General features: G+C 41.9%; 1 protein-coding gene across 7 annotated transcripts in view; it reads right to left on the minus strand.

The window, feature by feature from the left end:
* The window catches only part of pign (phosphatidylinositol glycan anchor biosynthesis, class N), a 160,711-nt gene that overhangs the window by 122,907 nt on the left and 19,643 nt on the right, over nt 1-18,161 (minus strand). For all 7 annotated transcript variants that reach the window (XR_011954995.1, XM_072560350.1, XM_072560349.1 and 4 more), the window contains 3 exons: nt 15,923-16,039; nt 11,001-11,041; nt 3,950-4,009 (listed from right to left, as the gene is read on the minus strand). Coding sequence is in view for 6 of the 7 variants with exons in the window: in XM_072560350.1 (XP_072416451.1) it covers nt 3,950-4,009; nt 11,001-11,041; nt 15,923-16,039 (218 nt within the window). In the remaining variant the exon portion in view is untranslated. The remainder of the gene's footprint in view (nt 1-3,949; nt 4,010-11,000; nt 11,042-15,922; nt 16,040-18,161) is intronic.

Genomic DNA, 18,161 nt, shown 5'->3' on the forward strand with positions numbered 1-18,161 from the left:
GTCCATTTGGTGTAGGTACACTCTTGTCAAGGAGTGAGTTCCAGGATTTTGACCCAGCACCACTGAAGGAACAATTGTATAGCAGCACGGTAGGCAGCTGATAAGGAAATCTTGATAAATGGCAGGACAACTACCTTGGAGAAATTTCCTAAAAGCTGAGTAACACATCACATGCTCATATATGCAGGGTTTTGTGTCCATTGTATTGGTGGAGTTGCAGAAAAGAAAATAGTTGCTATGGAGCTTTGTAGAATATGTACAGGTGTACACCTGGGCACTGACATCTTTATGGGTGGTTAGCACTGCTGCTTCACTGCCACTGGAACCCAGGTTTGATCCCGCCCTCAGGTGACTGTGCAAGTTCCACAAAGACACTCTTCACGTGTTTGCGTTGGTTTCCTCCGGGTGCTCTGGTTTCCTCCTACAGTCCAAAGATATGCAGGCTCGATGGATTGGCAAAGATGTTGAGAGTTCTTTGACATATTATCAGCATTTGTGGGGCACTGAATTTGCAGTAGTTCTAGCTCCTCATTCATTTTAAGATGAATTAGATTGATTAGAGCGCTACTGAAGACAAATTGCTTTTACCTGCTATTTCCTTAGCAAAGGCTCAAAGCTGCATTTTTTGTGGCGTCTTGTGAACGAGTAGTGACTATCTTCTTGGAAGGGCTGTATCTAAGATACAATAGAAGACTGGAGGAAATAGGAGACTCGAACCAATCTAAGTATTCAAGTTTAATAAAATCAAAAGTAAAATACTGCAGATGTTCAACATCTGAAATAAAGACAGAATGTGTTGGAGAAATTCAGCAGCTGGGACAAAATCTGTGGAGAGAGTAAAGGTTCAAGTCCAATATGACACTTCATTAGACCAAATGAAAAGTACAGAGAACGTAGAACATTACAGCGCAGTACAGGTCCTTCAACCCTCAATGTTGCACCAACCTGTGGAACCAATCTGAATCCCATCTATCCTACACTATTCTATTATCATCCATATGTCTATCCAATGATCATTTAAATCTCCTTAAAGGTGGCAAGTCTACTAATGTTGCAGGCAGTGCGTTCCACATCCCTACTACTCTGAGTAAAGAAATTACCTCTGACATCTGTCCTATATCTATTACCCCTCAATTTAAAGCTCTGTCTCCTCGTGCTAGCCATCACCATCTGAGGAAAAAGGCTCTCCACTCTATCTAATCCTCTGATCATCTTGTGTGTCTCAATTAAGTCACCTCTCAACCTTCTTCTAACGAAAGCAGCCGCAAGTCCCTCAGCCTTTCCTCATAAGGCCTTCCCTCCATACCAGGCAATATCCTAGTAAATCACCTCTGCATCTTTTCCAAAGCTTCCACATCCTTTCTATAATGCGGTGACCAGAACTGTACACAATACTCCAAGTGCAGCCACACCAGAGTTTTGTACAGCTGCAATGTGACTTCATGGCTCCAAAACTCATTCCCTCTACTAATAAACGCTAACACACCGTATACAATCTTAACAACCCTATCAATCCAAATGGCAATTTTCAGGGATCTATGTACATGGACACAGAGATCTCTATGCTCATTTACACTACCAAGAATCTTACATTAGCCTAATACTCTCTATTCCTGTTGCTCCTTCCAAAGTGAATAACCTCACACTTTCCCACATTAACTCCATTTGCCACCTCACTTCTGCAGCTTATCTATGTGCCTCTGTAAACTGCAACATCCTTCATCACTATCCAAACTCCACCGGCCTTAGTGTCATTTGCAAATTTACTAAACCATCCTACATCACTAGTAACTGAACTTCAGGATGAACATTTCCCATCAACCACAATACTGTGTCTTCTCTCAGCTAGCCAATTTCTGATCCAAACCACTAAATCACCCTCAATCCCATGCCTCTGTATTTTGTGCAATAGCCTATCATGGGGAACCTTACCAACTGCCTTATTGAAATCTATATACACATCAACCACTTTACCCTCATCCACCTGTTTGGTCACCATCTCAAACCATGACCTTTCTCATGATTTGCTGAACCTTAAAGTGGACTTGAAGCACTCAGCCTGCAGAGAGAGATACAGCCATCACCCTCCTCTCAGACAGTAAAGAAGAAATCCAACATGATCAAGGGTGATCAGCTGAGAGGACAGCAGACACTGACTCCGAAACCACACTGACCACCAACTTTCACAAAGTGTGCCGGCTGGGGAGCGAGGATCTAAAGCTGCAATCATAGAGTCATAGTCATAGAGATGTACAGCACGGAAACAGACCCTTCAGTCCAACCCGTCCATGCCGACCAGATATCCCAACCCAATCTAGTCCTATCTGCCAGCACCCGGCCCATATTCCTCCGAACCCTTTCTATTCATATACCCATCTAAATGTCTCTTAAATGTTGTAATTGAACCAGCCTCCACCACTTCCTCTGGCAGCTCATTTCATACACGTACCACATTCTACGTGAAAAAGTTGCCCCTAAGGTCTCTTTTATATCTTTCCCCTCTCACCCTAAACCTATGCCCTCTAGTTCTGGACTCCCCGACACAAGGGAAAAGATTTTGTCTATTTATCCTATCCATGCCCCTCATAATTTTGTAAACCTCTGTAAGGTCACCCTGCAGCCTCCGACACTCCAGGGAAAACAGCCCCAGCCTATTCAGACTCTCCCCATAGCTCAAATCCTCCAACTCTGTCAACATCCTAGTAAATCTTTTCTGAACCCTTTCAAGTTTCACAACATCTTTCTGATAGGAAGGAGACTAGAATTGCACGCAATATTCCAACAGTGGCCTAACCAATGTCCTGTACAGTCGCAACATGACCTCTCAACTCCTGTACTCAATACTCTGACCAATAAAGGAAAGCATACCAAATGCCTTCTTTACTGTCATAGGCTCATTACATTTGGACTTGAAACATTAACCCTATTACTCCCTATACAGATGCTGCCAAACCTCAGCTTATTTACAAGGGTTAGTGGGATTGAGCTAAAAGGGGAGGGTGAATAGGCTGGGCTATTTTCCCCAGAGTGTCGGAGAATGGGGGGGTGACCTTATTGAAGTTTTTAAAATCATTATTTGGAGATGCCAGTGTTGGACTCGGGTGTACAAAGTTAAAAATCACACAAACACCACATTATAGTCCAACAGGTTTAATTGGAAGTACTGGCTTTCGGAGCACTGCTCCTTTCATCAGGCCACAACCACAACCAAGTAGTAGCACTCCAAAATCAAGTGCTTCTAAATAAACCTGTTGGACTACAACCCAGTGTTTTGTGATTTTTAAATTTAAAATCATTAGGGGCATGAATAGGGTGAATGGTCAAGGTCTTTTCCCCAGGGTAGGGGAGTCCAAAACAAGAGGTCATAGGTTTAAGGTGAGAAGGGAAACAATTAAAAGGGGCCTAAAGGGCAACTTTTTCACGTAGAGGGTGGTGTGTGTATGGAATGAGCTGTCAGAGGTGATGGAGGAGGCTGGTACAATTACAACATTTAAAAGGCATCTGGATAGGTATATGAATAGAAAGGGTTTAGAAGGATATGGGCCAAATGCTGGCAAATGGGACTAGATTAATTTAGAATATCTAGTCAGCACGGACGAGTTGGACCGAAGGGTCTCTTTCCATGCTGTACATCTCTATGACGCCATAATCTGCTGAGTCTTCCAACATTTTCTCTCTTAGTTAATGAAATGTAAAGTGTTACTCAGTGTATTGCTTGTAACCTGACACCGTTCCCTCTCCTGAAATCACATGCCCAAACATTGGACACCGAAGGTTGCACAACAGCTTTGCATTCTGCAGCAGCCATCAGCGAGACTCTGGACTGCTGACAGAACCTCACAGAATATACACTTCATCATCCCAAAAATACAACATCAAAATTACAGAACTTTCACAATTATGCACTGTCTGCAACATAATTAGATAAAATTTCAAAATATTAGCTCACCACAGAATTAAGAGGGAAAGGAATTCCGATTAAAGCAGCTATCAGTGGTGCTACATCAGCCTGTGCAATGCAAAATAGAAACAATTAGTTGCAACATTTCAAGGTGAACAGCAGTAATAAAGTAATATCAACTTATGCACTCTGTTAAATCCAATAATTAGAAGAACCCATTGTCAAGGCCTTCACATTTTTTATTGGTGTCATTTTGGTTTAGAGCTGTTAACTAAGAGCTGAAGGTAACTTTTGAGCTCTTAAAAAAAGAACGAGAACAAACATATTTGTTTATGAGGCCAGGCTTGAAAGTTAATTCACTGTTCAAAAAACCTGTAGATGCTTCAGGTCTGGGCAGGCATTATGCTCAAATGATGGAAAATGATTGAATGTTAACAGAGATTTCAGAGGGAGGTTGGTACCCAGAGAATGTTGAAAAAAATAGGAAGAGAAACCAAAGTTTGTACAGGTTTTGAACTGTGTTTTTTGTCTGAAGGATTGTGGTTGTCAATATTACAGGATGGAGGTTTATCGCTCCCTGGCTATCCTCCCAAAATCAACTTCTGGAAAGTTTAACGAATAGAATTTGTTTTCAGAATTAAGTTAATATTCCACAGATCATACTGGAAACCGTTTGCATTGACCAGTGTCTTCAGAAACTACATTGATTTTTGTGTAAACTCCAGAAGCATCAAGCTGTTTATGTACCTGGCAACAAAAGCAGCAGCTATACTGAGTTCAGAGCATTTACTTGCATAGTACTTGACCCTAAATAATGGCACATAAAACCAGTGATGTCAGCATCTTGGATCGGGATTGAAAATCACATACAAAAGTGCATCTAAAAGAAGCTGAGAACTGAACTGCAGAAAGTAGTAACGTTGAAGGTTTTGTACTCATCAGGGTAAATACAAGAATGCCAAAATAAATCACAATTACAAAGAAAGGAGAAAAGAATGCTGGATTTTGAAAGTCTAATCCAATTGGCCAAGGGGTTTCAATAGGAACCTACAAGATTCCTAAACTTTTGCATAATTTTTTCAAAAAATAATGAACTCAAGGGATGTGAGCATCACTGACTGGGCTGCATTTATTGTTTATCTCTTGATGCCCATGAGAATACAGTGGTGAATTGCACTCCAATTGGTATAGGTAGATGCAGTGGGGAGGGAGTTATATGATTATGACCCAGCAATACTGATAAAAGAGTGAGATATTTCCAACGGAACCGTGATATATTTCCAACTCAGGATGGTGAGGGCTTGGAAGGGAACTTGCATATGGTTGTGTTCCCATGAATCTGCTGCCTTTGACCTTCTCACATGGTAGTGGTTGTGAGTTTGGAAGGTATTTCTTATGGGGCCTTGTTGAATTGCTGCAATGCATCTTGTAAACAGTACACACTGCTGCTGCTAAGCATGAATGGCATCGGGAGTGAATGAGATTGTTCAAATATTTTAGGATTTCTGATCTTACAAGGGGCAGCACGGTGGCTCAGTGGTTACCACTGCTGCCTCACAGTGCCAGGGAACCAGGTTTGATTCCAGCCTTGGGCAACTGTCTGCGTGGAGTTTGCACATTTTCCCAGTGTCTGCGTGCGTTTCCTCCAGGTGCTCCAGTTTTCTCCCACAGTCCAAAGGTGTGCAGATCAGGTGAGTTGGCCATGATAAATAATCCATAGTGTTAGGTGCATTAGTCAGAGAGAAATGGGTCTGGAAAGGTTACTCTTTGGAGGGTTGGTCTGGACTTGTTGGGCCGAAGGACCGGTTTCCACACTGTAGGGAATCTAATCTAAAAAAAATTAGGATACCTTTTCTTGAGCCAATTGTTCAAAAACGAGAAAATATATCATAGGTTTAGCTTGTGTTATGTGCATTCAAAGTATATTGTGAGTTTTAGTCTGCGGGGAGCAGTCCAAAGGCAGAGCAGCAGCAGCACGGAGTGAGTATAAAACTCACTGAACTGGGGGAGCTTGGCCTCGTCTGTGGGGAGCAGTCGGAAGGCAGAGCAACCGTAATAACATGGGGAAGTAACATGGAATGAGTATCAAACTTCTGCTGCAAAACAAATTCTGGAGTGATGGCATAGGGAAGCTGTGACCTGATTGGCTGATTGACTGCAGTGAGTTTGAAAAAGAGCATAGCAAAGAAGTATTAAAAATTAATTAACTCATAAGTATATATAAATTAATAAAGTATCTAACTAAGTAGAGATGGCTGGGCAGGTGATGTGCTGTAGGTGTATGTGGGAGCTGGCTGATTCCATTGTGAACTGCAGTGATCACATCTGCAGCAAGTGTTGGCTGCTGGAGGCTCAGAATTAATGAGCTGGAATCTGAGCACATCCAGGAGGGAGAGAGTTACCTGGACGCTTTGTCTCAGGAGGCGGCCACACCTTACAGATTAAGTAAACCAAATTCAGTCAGTGATCAGAGACAGCAGGGAGTGACTATAAGTGAGGCAGGTAGGGGGATCCTAAGTTCAGGAACAGAGGAGCTTCAGCTCTTGACCTTGTCCAACAGATATGAGGTACTTGCTCCCTGTGTGGATGAGGGAAAGGACTGCAGGGAGGATAAGCCAGCTGACCACGACACCATCATGCCGGAGGCCATTCAAGAGGGGGGAACGAAAAGGCAAGTGGTAGTTATAGAGGTTTGTATAATTAGGGGAATAGATAGTATTCTTTGTAAACCTATTCAGGAATCCTGCATGGTGCATTGCCTTTCCGGTGCCAGGATGCAGGACATCACTGACTGACTTGAAAGGATATTGGAACAGGAGGGGGAGGATCCAGCTGTTGTGGTCCACTTTGGAACAAACAACATAAGCAAGGCTAGGAAAGAGAACCTGACTGGGAATTGTCAAGCACTATAAACGAAATTAAGGAACAGGTCCTCAAGGGTTATAATCTCGGGATTACTACCCAAGCCACATGCAAATTAGCTTAGGGATAAGAAAATTTGATAAGTAAACATGTGGCTAGGGAAGTGGTGTGGGAAAGAGGGGTTCCATTTCATGGGGCATTGGCATCAGTTTTGGAACAGGAGGGATCTGTACCGATGGGACGGTCTCCACCCAAACCAATCTGGAACCAGTGTTCTAGTGAAAATAATTAAGTAGGGTGGTCACAAGGACTGTAAACTAGTGAGTCGGGGGAGGGGGAGGGGGGGGGAATGACAGGAAGTATGATGGTAAATAAAAAGGTAAGCAGCAGGTTAGCATGTGTGCAGGAGGGTTTAACAACAAGGCAGATTATGAAAGAAGTAAAAAGAAAAGATAACTAAGGAGATATTAGAGGTGTTGGAAATCATGAGGACACAAGGGCATTGTATCTGAATGCTTTTAACACTTGTAACAATGTTTACTTTAGCCAGTCTTTGTATTATGTGCTAGTTTTTTTCTCATTTTCTGTCTTACTTTTCTTCATAGCTCTTTTGGCTATAGCTCAAGTGGCTTTCTGTTGACCTTTAAAACTTGCCCAATCTTCTAGTTTCCTGCTGATCTTCTCTACTTTGTATGCCTTCCCTTTCAATTTGATAGCCTCCCACAAATCATCGGAAATGAATATGATTTAGTAGCCATTACGGAGACATTGGCACAGGATGGTCGCGACTGGGAGTTAAATATCCAGGGGTATCAGACTATTTGGAAGGACAGACAGGAAGGTAAGGGAGGTGATGTAGCTCTGAAATTCAAGAACGACACCAGGGCAGTGCTGAGAAATGATCTCGATTCTATGGAGAATAAGGTTGAATCTATTTGGGTGGAAATTAGAAATTCTAAGAAGGAAAAGTCACTGATAGGAGTAGCATTTAGGCCACTAAATAATAACATCACATGGACGGGAAATAAACAAAAGAATAATTAATGCTTGAATGGTAGGGCAATTATCATGGGGGATTTTAATCTACATGTCGATCGGTCAAATCAGCTCAGTCAGGATAGCCTTGAGGAGGGGTTTGTTGAGTGTATCCGCAATTATTTTCTTGAACAGTATGTAACAGAACCGATGAGGGAGCAAGCTATCCTAGATCTGGTCCTGCGTAATGAGACAGAAATAATTAATGACCTCACAGCTAGGGATCTTCTTGGAAGAAGTGATCACATTGTGGTTGAATTTAGAAAACAGATGGAGAGTGTGTAGACAAAATGCAATACCAGGGTCCTTGGCTTAAACAAGGGAGACTACAATAGGATGAAGGAGGACTTGGCTAAAGCAGACTGGAAACAAAGATTTTATGGTGGGACAGTTGATGAGCAGTGGAGGACTTTCAAAGCAATTTTTCAAAAGTGCTCAGCAAAAGTATATTCCAGTGAAAAGGAAGGAGTGTAAGAAAAGAGGTAATCTGCCATGGGTGCCTAAGGAAATAAGGGAAGCTATCAAATTGAAAGGGAAGGTACACAAAGTGGAGAAGATCAGCAGGAAACTAGAAGATTGGGTAAGTTTTAAAGGTCAATAGAAAGCCGCTCAAGCTATAGCCAAAAAAAGCTATAAAGAAAAGTAAGACAGAAAATTAGAAAAAAACTAGCACAGAATACAAAGAGTGGCTAAAGTAAACATTGGTCCTTTAGAGGATGAGAAGAGGCATTTAGTCATAGGATATGATGAAATGGCTGAGGTATTGTGTGTCGGTCTTCACAGCGGAGGACACGAATAACATGCCAGTAGTTGACAAAGAGACAAAAGTAGGTGAGGACCTGGAAACAATCATTATTACAGAAGAGGTAGTGTTAGGCAAGCCAACAGAGCCAAGGATAGACAAATCTCCTGGCCCTGATGGAATGCATCCCAGGCTACTAAACGAGATGGCAGAAGAAATAGCAAATGCAGTTGTGGGAAATTTTCCAAAATTTGCTGGAGCAGTTCCTCCTGAAAATAGATTGGAAAACAGCAAATGTGATGCCACTGTTTAAAAAGGGTGGCAGACAAAAGCTGGGGAATTATAGACTGGGTCACTTAACTTCTGTAGTCGGGAAGATGCTTGAGTCTATTATCAAGGAAGAAATAGCAAGGCATCTAGACAGAAATTGTCCTGTTGGGCAGATGTTGCATGGGTTCGTGAAGGGCATACTTTACTAATTGTTTGGAATTCTATGAAGACATTACGAACATGGTGGACAACGGGGACCCAGTAGATGTGGTATACCTAGATTTCCAAAGTATCTTCAACAAGATGCCACACAAGAGGCTGCTGCATAAGATAAAGATACATATCATTACGGGAAAAGTATTAGCATGGGTAGAGGATTGGTTGACTAACAGGAAGCAAAGAGTGGGGATAAATGAGTGCTATTCTGGTTGGCAATCAGTAACTAGTGATGTGCCTCAGGGATCAGTTATTGCAATTATTCACAATTGGGGACCACGTGTCAAAGTTTGCAGATGACACTAAGACGAGTGGCAGAGCAAAGTGTGCAGAGGATTGTGAAACTTTGAAGAGGAAGATAGATACTTTAAGTGAGTGGGCAAAGGTCTGGCAGAGGGAATACAATATTAATAAATGTGAAGTCATCCATTTTGGTAGGAGTAACAGTAAAAACGACTATTTACTTGAATAGTAAAAAGTTGCAGCATGCTGCTATGCAGAGGGACCTGGGTGTCCTTGTGTCTGAATCACCGAAGGTTTGTCTGTAGGTACAACAAGTAATTAGGAAGGCAAATGGAATTTTGTCCTTCATTGCTAAAGGAATTGAATTTAAAAGCAGGGAGGTTATGTTGCAGCTGTATCGGGTGCTGGTGAGGCCACACCTGGAGTACTTTGTGCAGTTTTGGTCTCCTTACTTGAGAAAGGATGTACTGGCACTGGAGGGGGTGCAGAAGAGGTTCACTAGGTTGATTCCAGAGTTGAGGGAGGTTGGCTTGTGAGGAGAGACTGAGTAGACTGGGATTATATTAATTGGAATTTAGGAGAATGAGGGGCTTCTTACAGAAACATATAAAATTGTGAAGGGAATCGATAAGACAGTTGTAGAGAGGATGTTTCCACTGGCAGGTGAAGCTAGAACAAGAGGACATAGCCTCAAAATTAGGGGGAGCAGATTTAGAACTGAATTGAGAAGGAACTTCTTCACTCAGAGGGTTTTGAATCTACATTCAGTAAATGTTTTTAAAGCTAACATGCATATTTTTTGAACAATAAAAGGAATTAAGGGTGAGGTGAGAGGGTGGGTAAGTGGAGCTGAGGCCATAATCTTATTGAATGGCAGAGCAGACTCGAAGGGCCAGATGGCCTACTCCTGCTCCTAGTTTGTATGTTTTAATCATTTCATCATTGATTCTGATGCCATGGGTCCATGGGTCTAGATTTCCCTCTCTACACCTCTCTGCCTCTATATTCTCCTTTAAGATGCTCCTTAAAGCAGATCTTTTTGAACACAATACACACAAACCTAAGTTTTTGGTCATCTAACAACTTTAATATTGACTTAAAAACAAAATAAAGCACTGAATCTCCTGCATCTTATTAGGTTAAAGGTGCTGTTAAAAGATATGCTGTTGCTATTTCTCTCTTTCTGAAAGATTAGAGCTCTGTCCAGTTTAATTTTTAAGGGAGCCTGGTGAAGGTTTTGAACGTTGTTTGGCATGGGGTAGGGGAAAGCAAAGAGGATCACAAATCAGGCTGACTCAGCAGGTTCCTGTTCCACAAACTGGTCAACACACTTATGACATGTTGGAAGCAGGCATGAGGCTCATTTAACTTTATATGGAATTCAAATGAATAGTAATGAACATATGATTCACAGTAGCCATGTGACACACATCCAACCCATCCTGATAAAATGGTTATTCCAGGTTGTCAAGATGGACAGTGATAAGCAAACCAGCATTTAAGGATCGATGGGAAAGTGAAGTGAAGGTAAAAGGTCAGCTGCAATTCTATTATGGTACTGCAAGTTCAAGGGGCAAATCATCTAATCCTGCTCCACTTTATGTTAACAAGATGGTATCTTTGTACTTAGAACCCTGGGCTTAAAAAGTGAGAATATCTTAGGTGTCAGTTTTCTTTTCACAATGAGAATTAGAATATAATGTTCATCTTTGAGCAAGATAAGGATTTTACCTGGTTTACATCTAATCTTCTCGAGTCATTTAGTTTCCATTCTGAAACAAACATCGAGAACAAATTTTAAAAATAAAAGGTAATAATTTCTCAAATCTTCCCTTCCCTCCACAAAAAAAAACAAAAATCTAATTAGTACATGCAATGTGAATGGCATTGGAAATTGCCTTGGAAAAAGACACTACTCCTCCAACTCACTTCCACTTTGGTAGCGAATGTAAATCCCCAATGACTGATAGCAAATCAGTGACTATGTAGAATGAGACAGAATGATGGATTGTCATCTAAGACTACAATTGCATCACTTTGCTCTCCTCAATTTCACTTACAAGGTCAATGATGAATAGCAGAAGTGAAGCAGAGGCATACATCTATCAGACTTGTACAAGACAAGATTACCTTGATGTTTCTGTTTTGAGCAAACCATTCAATGCTTCAGTAAGTAATAGAAAGTGGGCTACAGATCTTTTCACAAAAGCAGTGTTTTCCTTCACAACCACCTCTGGACCTTCCTCTGTACCCTGCTTTCCCCAGTAAGGAAAAGCAAGAGGAGTAGAGGAGCCCAGGAGAGTCCTGATGCACAGGCAGCAAATGAGTTAGGAGAGGGGTGATCCAGCCAAACATTCACTCTGCAGAGGATTCATCACCCCAAATTTCTGAGGAGTAAAGCACCACAAAGCAGGTTTCTCCAGGAAATGTTAAATGACTCATGCAGGAGACCTTCAAACTGGATCTTGCAGCATTGTCTTGCACTCTAACAAAATAGACATTCAATGACTCTACAAAGTAGACTTGTCCTGATCAAATGCAGAAGATTTTTGCTGCTGCTCAATCTACATGGGGCATCAGGTGTGCTATTGATGCTCCCTCAGAAGGACTAATTTGTACACTTCAACTTTCCCGGACATAAGACCATAAGACACAAGAGTAAAATTAAGCCATTCCAACCATCAAATCTGTTCTGCCATTTGATCATGGCTGAAATGTTTTTCAACCCCTTTCTCCTGCTTTCTCCCTGTAACCCTTGATCCCCAACCCATCAAAAACTTAGTTATCTCTGTCTTAAATTCACTCAATGACTTGCCCTCCAAAACCCTCTGCAGCAATGAGTTCCACCGATTCATCACCCTCTGGCTGAAGAAATTTCTCCTCATCTCAGTTCTAAAGGATTCTCCCTTCATTCCGAGCTGTTCCCTCAATCCTAGTCTTTCCTCATGGAAACATCTTCTCCACATCCACTGTTGCTAGGCCTCTTATTATTCTGTAAGTTTCAATCAGATCCTAACTCATCCTCCTAAACTCCATGATGTACAGACACAGAGTCCTCAACCACTCCTTATTTGACAAGCCCTTCATCCCAGGATCACTCTTGTGAAGCTCCTCTGAGCCCCCTCCAATGCCACCACATTTCTCCTTAGTTTCCGAACTCAAAACTACTCAAAATATTCTAAACATGGTGTGTCTGACCAGAGCCTTATACATCTTCAGCTGTACATCTTTGCTCTTCTATTCTAGCCCTCCAGAAAACTTTTGCATTTACCTTCCTAACTGCCAACTGAAACTACATGTTAACCTTGAGATTCCTGAACCAGGGTACCTAAGTTCCTTTATTCTTCAGATTTCCGAAGTCTTTCGCTGTTTAGAATGTAGTCTACATCTCTATTCTTCCTACGAAAGTTCATAACCTCAACTTACCCACATTATATTCCATCTGCCACTTCTTTGCCCATTCTCCCAGCCTGTCCAAGTCCTTCTGCATCCTCCCCACTTCCTCAACACTCTACCTGTCCCTCCATCTCTCTTTGTGCCACCTGCAATATTTTCAACAACACTCTCAGTTCCTTCGTCCAGATTGTTTATATATAACATGAATAATTGTGTTCCCAACATGGACCTCTGCGGAATTCCACTAGTCACCGCTTGCTTTCCTGAAAATGACCCACTTATTCCTCCTCTCTGCCTTCTGCCAGTCAGCCAATCCTCTATCCATGCCAGTAGCTTGTCCCTAACACCATGGGCTCTTAACTTATTTGGCAGCCTCCTGTTCGACACCTTGTGAAAGGCCTTCAGGAAATAAAAACAGATCACATCCACTGGCTCTGTTTTGTCTAACTTGCTCATTACCTCCTCAATGAATTCCACAAATTTGTCAGACATGATCTCTCCTTGATGAAACTGTGCTGACTCAGCCCTATTTTACCCAGCACATCCAAGTGCCACGTAATCTCATCCTTAATAGAGAACTCTAAAATCTTAGCAATGACCGAGGCCAGGCTAATTAGACTATAGTTTCTTGTCTTCTACCTCCTTCTCTTCTTAAATACCTTCAGACCTTTCAGCTTCCCCAGCTATGTCTCCTGAGTGATGGTCACTACATTCACCTGTGGAGGAGATGACATTGCACCTGCAGCCCAATGGCTCCTTTGCCTCAACACTGAGTTCTATTTTCTTACCATTTTCCTGGGGTTTGTCTTGAATTCAGCCTCATTTTCATACCTGCAAGTTCTGCTTCCCCTTGCAAGTGGCAACATAATTTTTACATCTTCCCAATCAAACTTCTTCTCAGAATTTTTGAGACCTCATGTCTCCTACAGTCTTCTTATCGAGAGAAAATAATCCCAGCCAGTTCAACCTTTCCTGCTAAGCATATATTCCAAGTTCTGGTATTATCAAACTTTGGTAAAGACGGAGAACCTCTTCATTGTTGGGAAAATGGTTCTGGAGGCCCGAATCCAGAAGTTCCCACTCCAAACTCAGGAATTTCAATTTTCATGGCAGGCAGGGGCCTTTGACTTTGTTTTATTTATTCACTGCAATGGACATAGTTGGTTCAGCCAGCATTTACTGTCCATCCCAAACCGCTGAGAGGGCAGTTCAAGACTTACCACATTGCTACGGATCGAGAGTTTCAAATTGCATATCTATCGCTCACAGAGGCAGCTACCCATATAAAATAGAAGCTGCCATGCCTGTTCTTTAATAGCCAGCACAGGTAGGTAGATTGGGCCTGATAGGAACAGAGCTAAAATTTGCAGAACTGCTTGGATAGACAGGGTATCATTTTGGCGAGTTGAGGTATCTCTGGTTATAGTCTCAAGACAACCTTGGGGGAGGAAAAGTGCCTTATGGCAGTGGTAAAGTTCTCTTGGGGATAGATAAAAAATGAAAAGAAAGTGCATAAAAACTGCATAAACATATTAGAATAGTCAAATGCAACTATAAAGCTATCAAGGCAAGTAAAACTCCTGCCCTTTTAAATATGTGAAAACAAACCATCTGTAATGTTATAAAAAAATGCTTACTATTTCACTATCTGTTGACATAAGCAATTCATGGATTAGTTCTGCATGACTGATTTCAGAACTTTCCATTATTACAGTAGAGTGCCTGCATTTCTTTTACAGTGTGATTGATACCTCCAAGTAGTTTGTCGGATTCCAGAATTAATTTTATCAATTTTATTAACCCAATCATACTAAACTGCTAAAATATTCATAAATTTAATATCTTACTACCTTTCACATAGTCGTGGCCTTTTACCATGGTTTCCACAGGAAAAACATTGAGCAGAACAGAAACAATAAAACGTAGAAGGTCTGAGCAAGAGGATGTCAGTCGACCCTTCAAGCTTGCATCACCATTCATCACGACCATGGCTGATCGTCTAACTCAACTGGATAATCTTGCTTTCTCCCCATATCCTTTAGCCCCATTTGCCACAAACACTGTATCTAACCACCTCTTGAATACATTCAATGTTTTGGCATCAACTCCTTCCTGTGGTAATGAATTCCACAAGCTCACTGCTCTTTGGGTGAAGAAATGTCTCCTCATCTCCATCCTAAATGGTCCTCCCTGAATCCTCCGACTGTGACCCTTCGTTCTGGACACACCCACCATCAGGAAGATCCTTCCTAAATCTACCCTATCTAGTCCTGTTAGAATTTTGTAAGTCTCATTCCCCCCTCATTCGTCTGAACGTCAGCGAAAACAATCCCAACCTCGTCAATCTCGCCTCACACGTCAGTCCCGCCATCCTTGAAATCAGCCTGGGAGACCTTCACTGCACTCCCTCCAGAGCAAGAGCATCCTTCCTCAGAAAAGGAACCAAAATTGCACACAATATTATAGGTGTGGCCTCACCAAGGCACTGTATAACTGCAACAACACATCCTTGTTTCTAGGTTAGATTAGATTACTTACAGTGTGAAAACAGGCCCTTCGGCCCAACAAGTCCACACCGCCCCGCCGAAGCATAACCCACCCATACCCCTACATCTACATCTACCCCTTACCTAAACTATGGGCAATTTAGCATGGCCAATTCACCTAACCTGCACATCTTTGGACTGTGGGAGGAAACCGGAGCACCAGGAGGAAACCCACGCAGACACGGGGAGAACGTGCAAACTCCACACAGTCATTCGCCTGAGGCGGGAATTGAACCCGGGTCTCTGGTGCTGTAAGGCAGCAGTGCTAACCACTGTGCCACCATGCCGCCCAACTCAACTCTGTACTTGAAACCTCTCGCAATGAAGGCCAACATACATTTGCCTTCTTTATGACCTGCTGCCCCTGCATGCTTACCTTCAGTGACTGGTACATAAGTACACCCAGGTCCCGCTGCACATTCCCCTCTTCCAACTTACAGCCATTCAGTTAGTAATCTACCTTCTTGTTTTAAATAGAAAATGGCTAATGTTAGGTTTTGAAAAATAGTAGCTTTTTCGAAAAAACAAAGTTCATGCAGAATAGTTTAATACTCCACAATGGTGACCACATTTGAAAAACGACTGAATGACTAAAGTGTATCAAAACATCTTATGGTTGTGCAAGATGTAAATAAATATCTGTCTTTCTTTAGTTAGCTTTTCCAAGTAGGCGGACTAGGGACAATCAAACTGGAATGTGATTAACTGTACCTTGGAGAAAATCGTCTTGAAATTGTTGATTTGAGTCAACCAATGGTCCATTTACTCCAGCTCCCCATGCAACCAAGGGTGTGAGGGTTTCTGAGGGGTGGCCTGCACCATGTGAACCTGTATCAGTAAACAAATTCAAAATTTACAAATGAATTTGATGTGTCAAGATACATCTTGTCAAGACCCTTTTGAAACAACGACAAAGACGCAAAGGAAAATTTGGTCTTGAACATTTTCTCACACACAAATTTTCAAACTGGTTTTTCCCATGCAGATATTATTCAGCTGCTAAGAAAATGGATCATTTTATGGAGAAATATCCCTGGAGAAAGGTCATTTTTTTGTCTTTTAACTTCTAACTTCTATTTATAGCTTCTAACTTCTATTTATAAATGAAACAAAAGTGGGACCAATATTGGAAAGCGGCCACTCAGATTGTGCCTGCTGTGATATTTAAAGCAGAGTTCGATCTGGGCAGTCAGTGCTCCCCCTGCAAAACTTGCAAGAAACTAATTAAAAGGCGAGGTCAATGGACTTCGTGGAATGGCCAACATTATTTTTGTCAAGTGCTTTATCTGCTACTTCCTGAATCCACTCAAACCTCAAACTCTATGGGTTTGTACAGGAGTGAGGGCACCCACTCCCTTTATGCTCATCAAGTATTAGCCAATCCCAGAGGCTGTCAGCAGCTGTTCAGTACAATTTATTTTGCTGGGAAAATAAGAACACAAGACATAAAAGCAGAAGTAGGCCATTTAGCCAATCAAGTTTGCTCCACCATGCAATGAGATCATGACTGATTTAATAATCTTCAACTCCACTTTTCTAACTATTCCCATAAACTTTGATTTCTTTACTGATTAAAAATCTGTCGATCACAACCTTGAATATACTTAATGACGCAGTCTCAACAGCCCTCCATGATAAAGAATTCCACAGGTTCAAAAACCTCAGAGAAGATATTCCTCCTTAAGTCTGTCTTAAATGTGCAACCCTTATTTTGAAATTATGCCCTCTTGATCTGGGTTCTTTGACAAGGGGAAACAGCCTTTCTACCCTGTCACATCCTCTAAGAATCTTATATGTTTCAATAAGGTCATCTCTCATTCTTTTATATTCCAATGAGTATGGGCCAAATCTACTCAACCTCTCCTTCTAAAACAATCCCTCGTTTCTGTGAGCAGCCTAGTGAACCTTCTCTGTACTGCCTCCAATGCCAGTATACCTTTCCTTCATTATGCGGCTCAAAACTGTTCACAGTATTCCACCTGTATTTTGACTAGTAACAACATAGTTTTAGCAAATCCTCCCCACTGCTATACTCTATTCTCGTTGAAATAAAGGCCACTATTCCATTTGCCTTCCCTATAACTTGGACGTAGCTTTTTGTGATTCTTGGTTGAGGCCTCACAAATTCCTCTGTTCTGTAGCTTTCTGCTATCTTTCTAAATTTAAATTATAATCAGCTCCTCTGTCCTTCCTGCCAATGTTCATAATCTTAATTTCCCCACAATAGATTCCATCTGTCAAGTTTTTGCTCACTTATTACCTTATCTATATCCCTCTTGCAAGGATGGGTTTCTCGGATTTTTTTTTCCTGCTTGGAAGGATATTTTGCCAGTCAGTCCAATTGCTTTATATTTGAGGATGCGTGCATTGGCACCACAAATGCAGAAGTCACACTGCCTCTGACATCACTTTCAGAAAAATCCCAGCAGGTGCCCGCACCCAAGTTGACGCAAACCAAATTTAATTGCAAACAAATACTGTTCTCACCTCCTGAGCCATCGCCACTCCATTTGCTCTCTCACTCTTTGCCCCTCTGCTCAGCCCTCATCAGTCCATTCACTCCCCTCCCCACTGCTAAGCTTGTGGCAAATAGTGAGGGCTTGGAAATGAGCAGTGAGCAGGAAGTGGTAGAGGCTCAGAAGAGAAAGGGACAACAAGTGACAGGTACTAAGTGTCCAGGAGGCAGTAAGCAGGCAGCAGATGACGAGTGCAAAGCAATGACATCTGCAGTGGGAGAAACCAGAATTGTGCCAGCAGATGGAATGAGGTGCCAAATGGGCATCAGTAACTGTTCCTGTTCAGTGGCAGGAACTGGAGAATTTCTTTTACAAAGGTATTTGCCACTCCCCAGTAAAAACATTGGTGCAGCACCACCTGATGGCAGATGTGATCTACTGCACCAAGAATTCAGACAAACAGCTAAATATCAGTAGATTAATGATCACACAAC

The sequence above is a fragment of the Chiloscyllium punctatum genome, chromosome 41 (genome assembly GCF_047496795.1).
Source record: "Chiloscyllium punctatum isolate Juve2018m chromosome 41, sChiPun1.3, whole genome shotgun sequence".
NCBI classification, from domain to species: domain Eukaryota; kingdom Metazoa; phylum Chordata; class Chondrichthyes; order Orectolobiformes; family Hemiscylliidae; genus Chiloscyllium; species Chiloscyllium punctatum.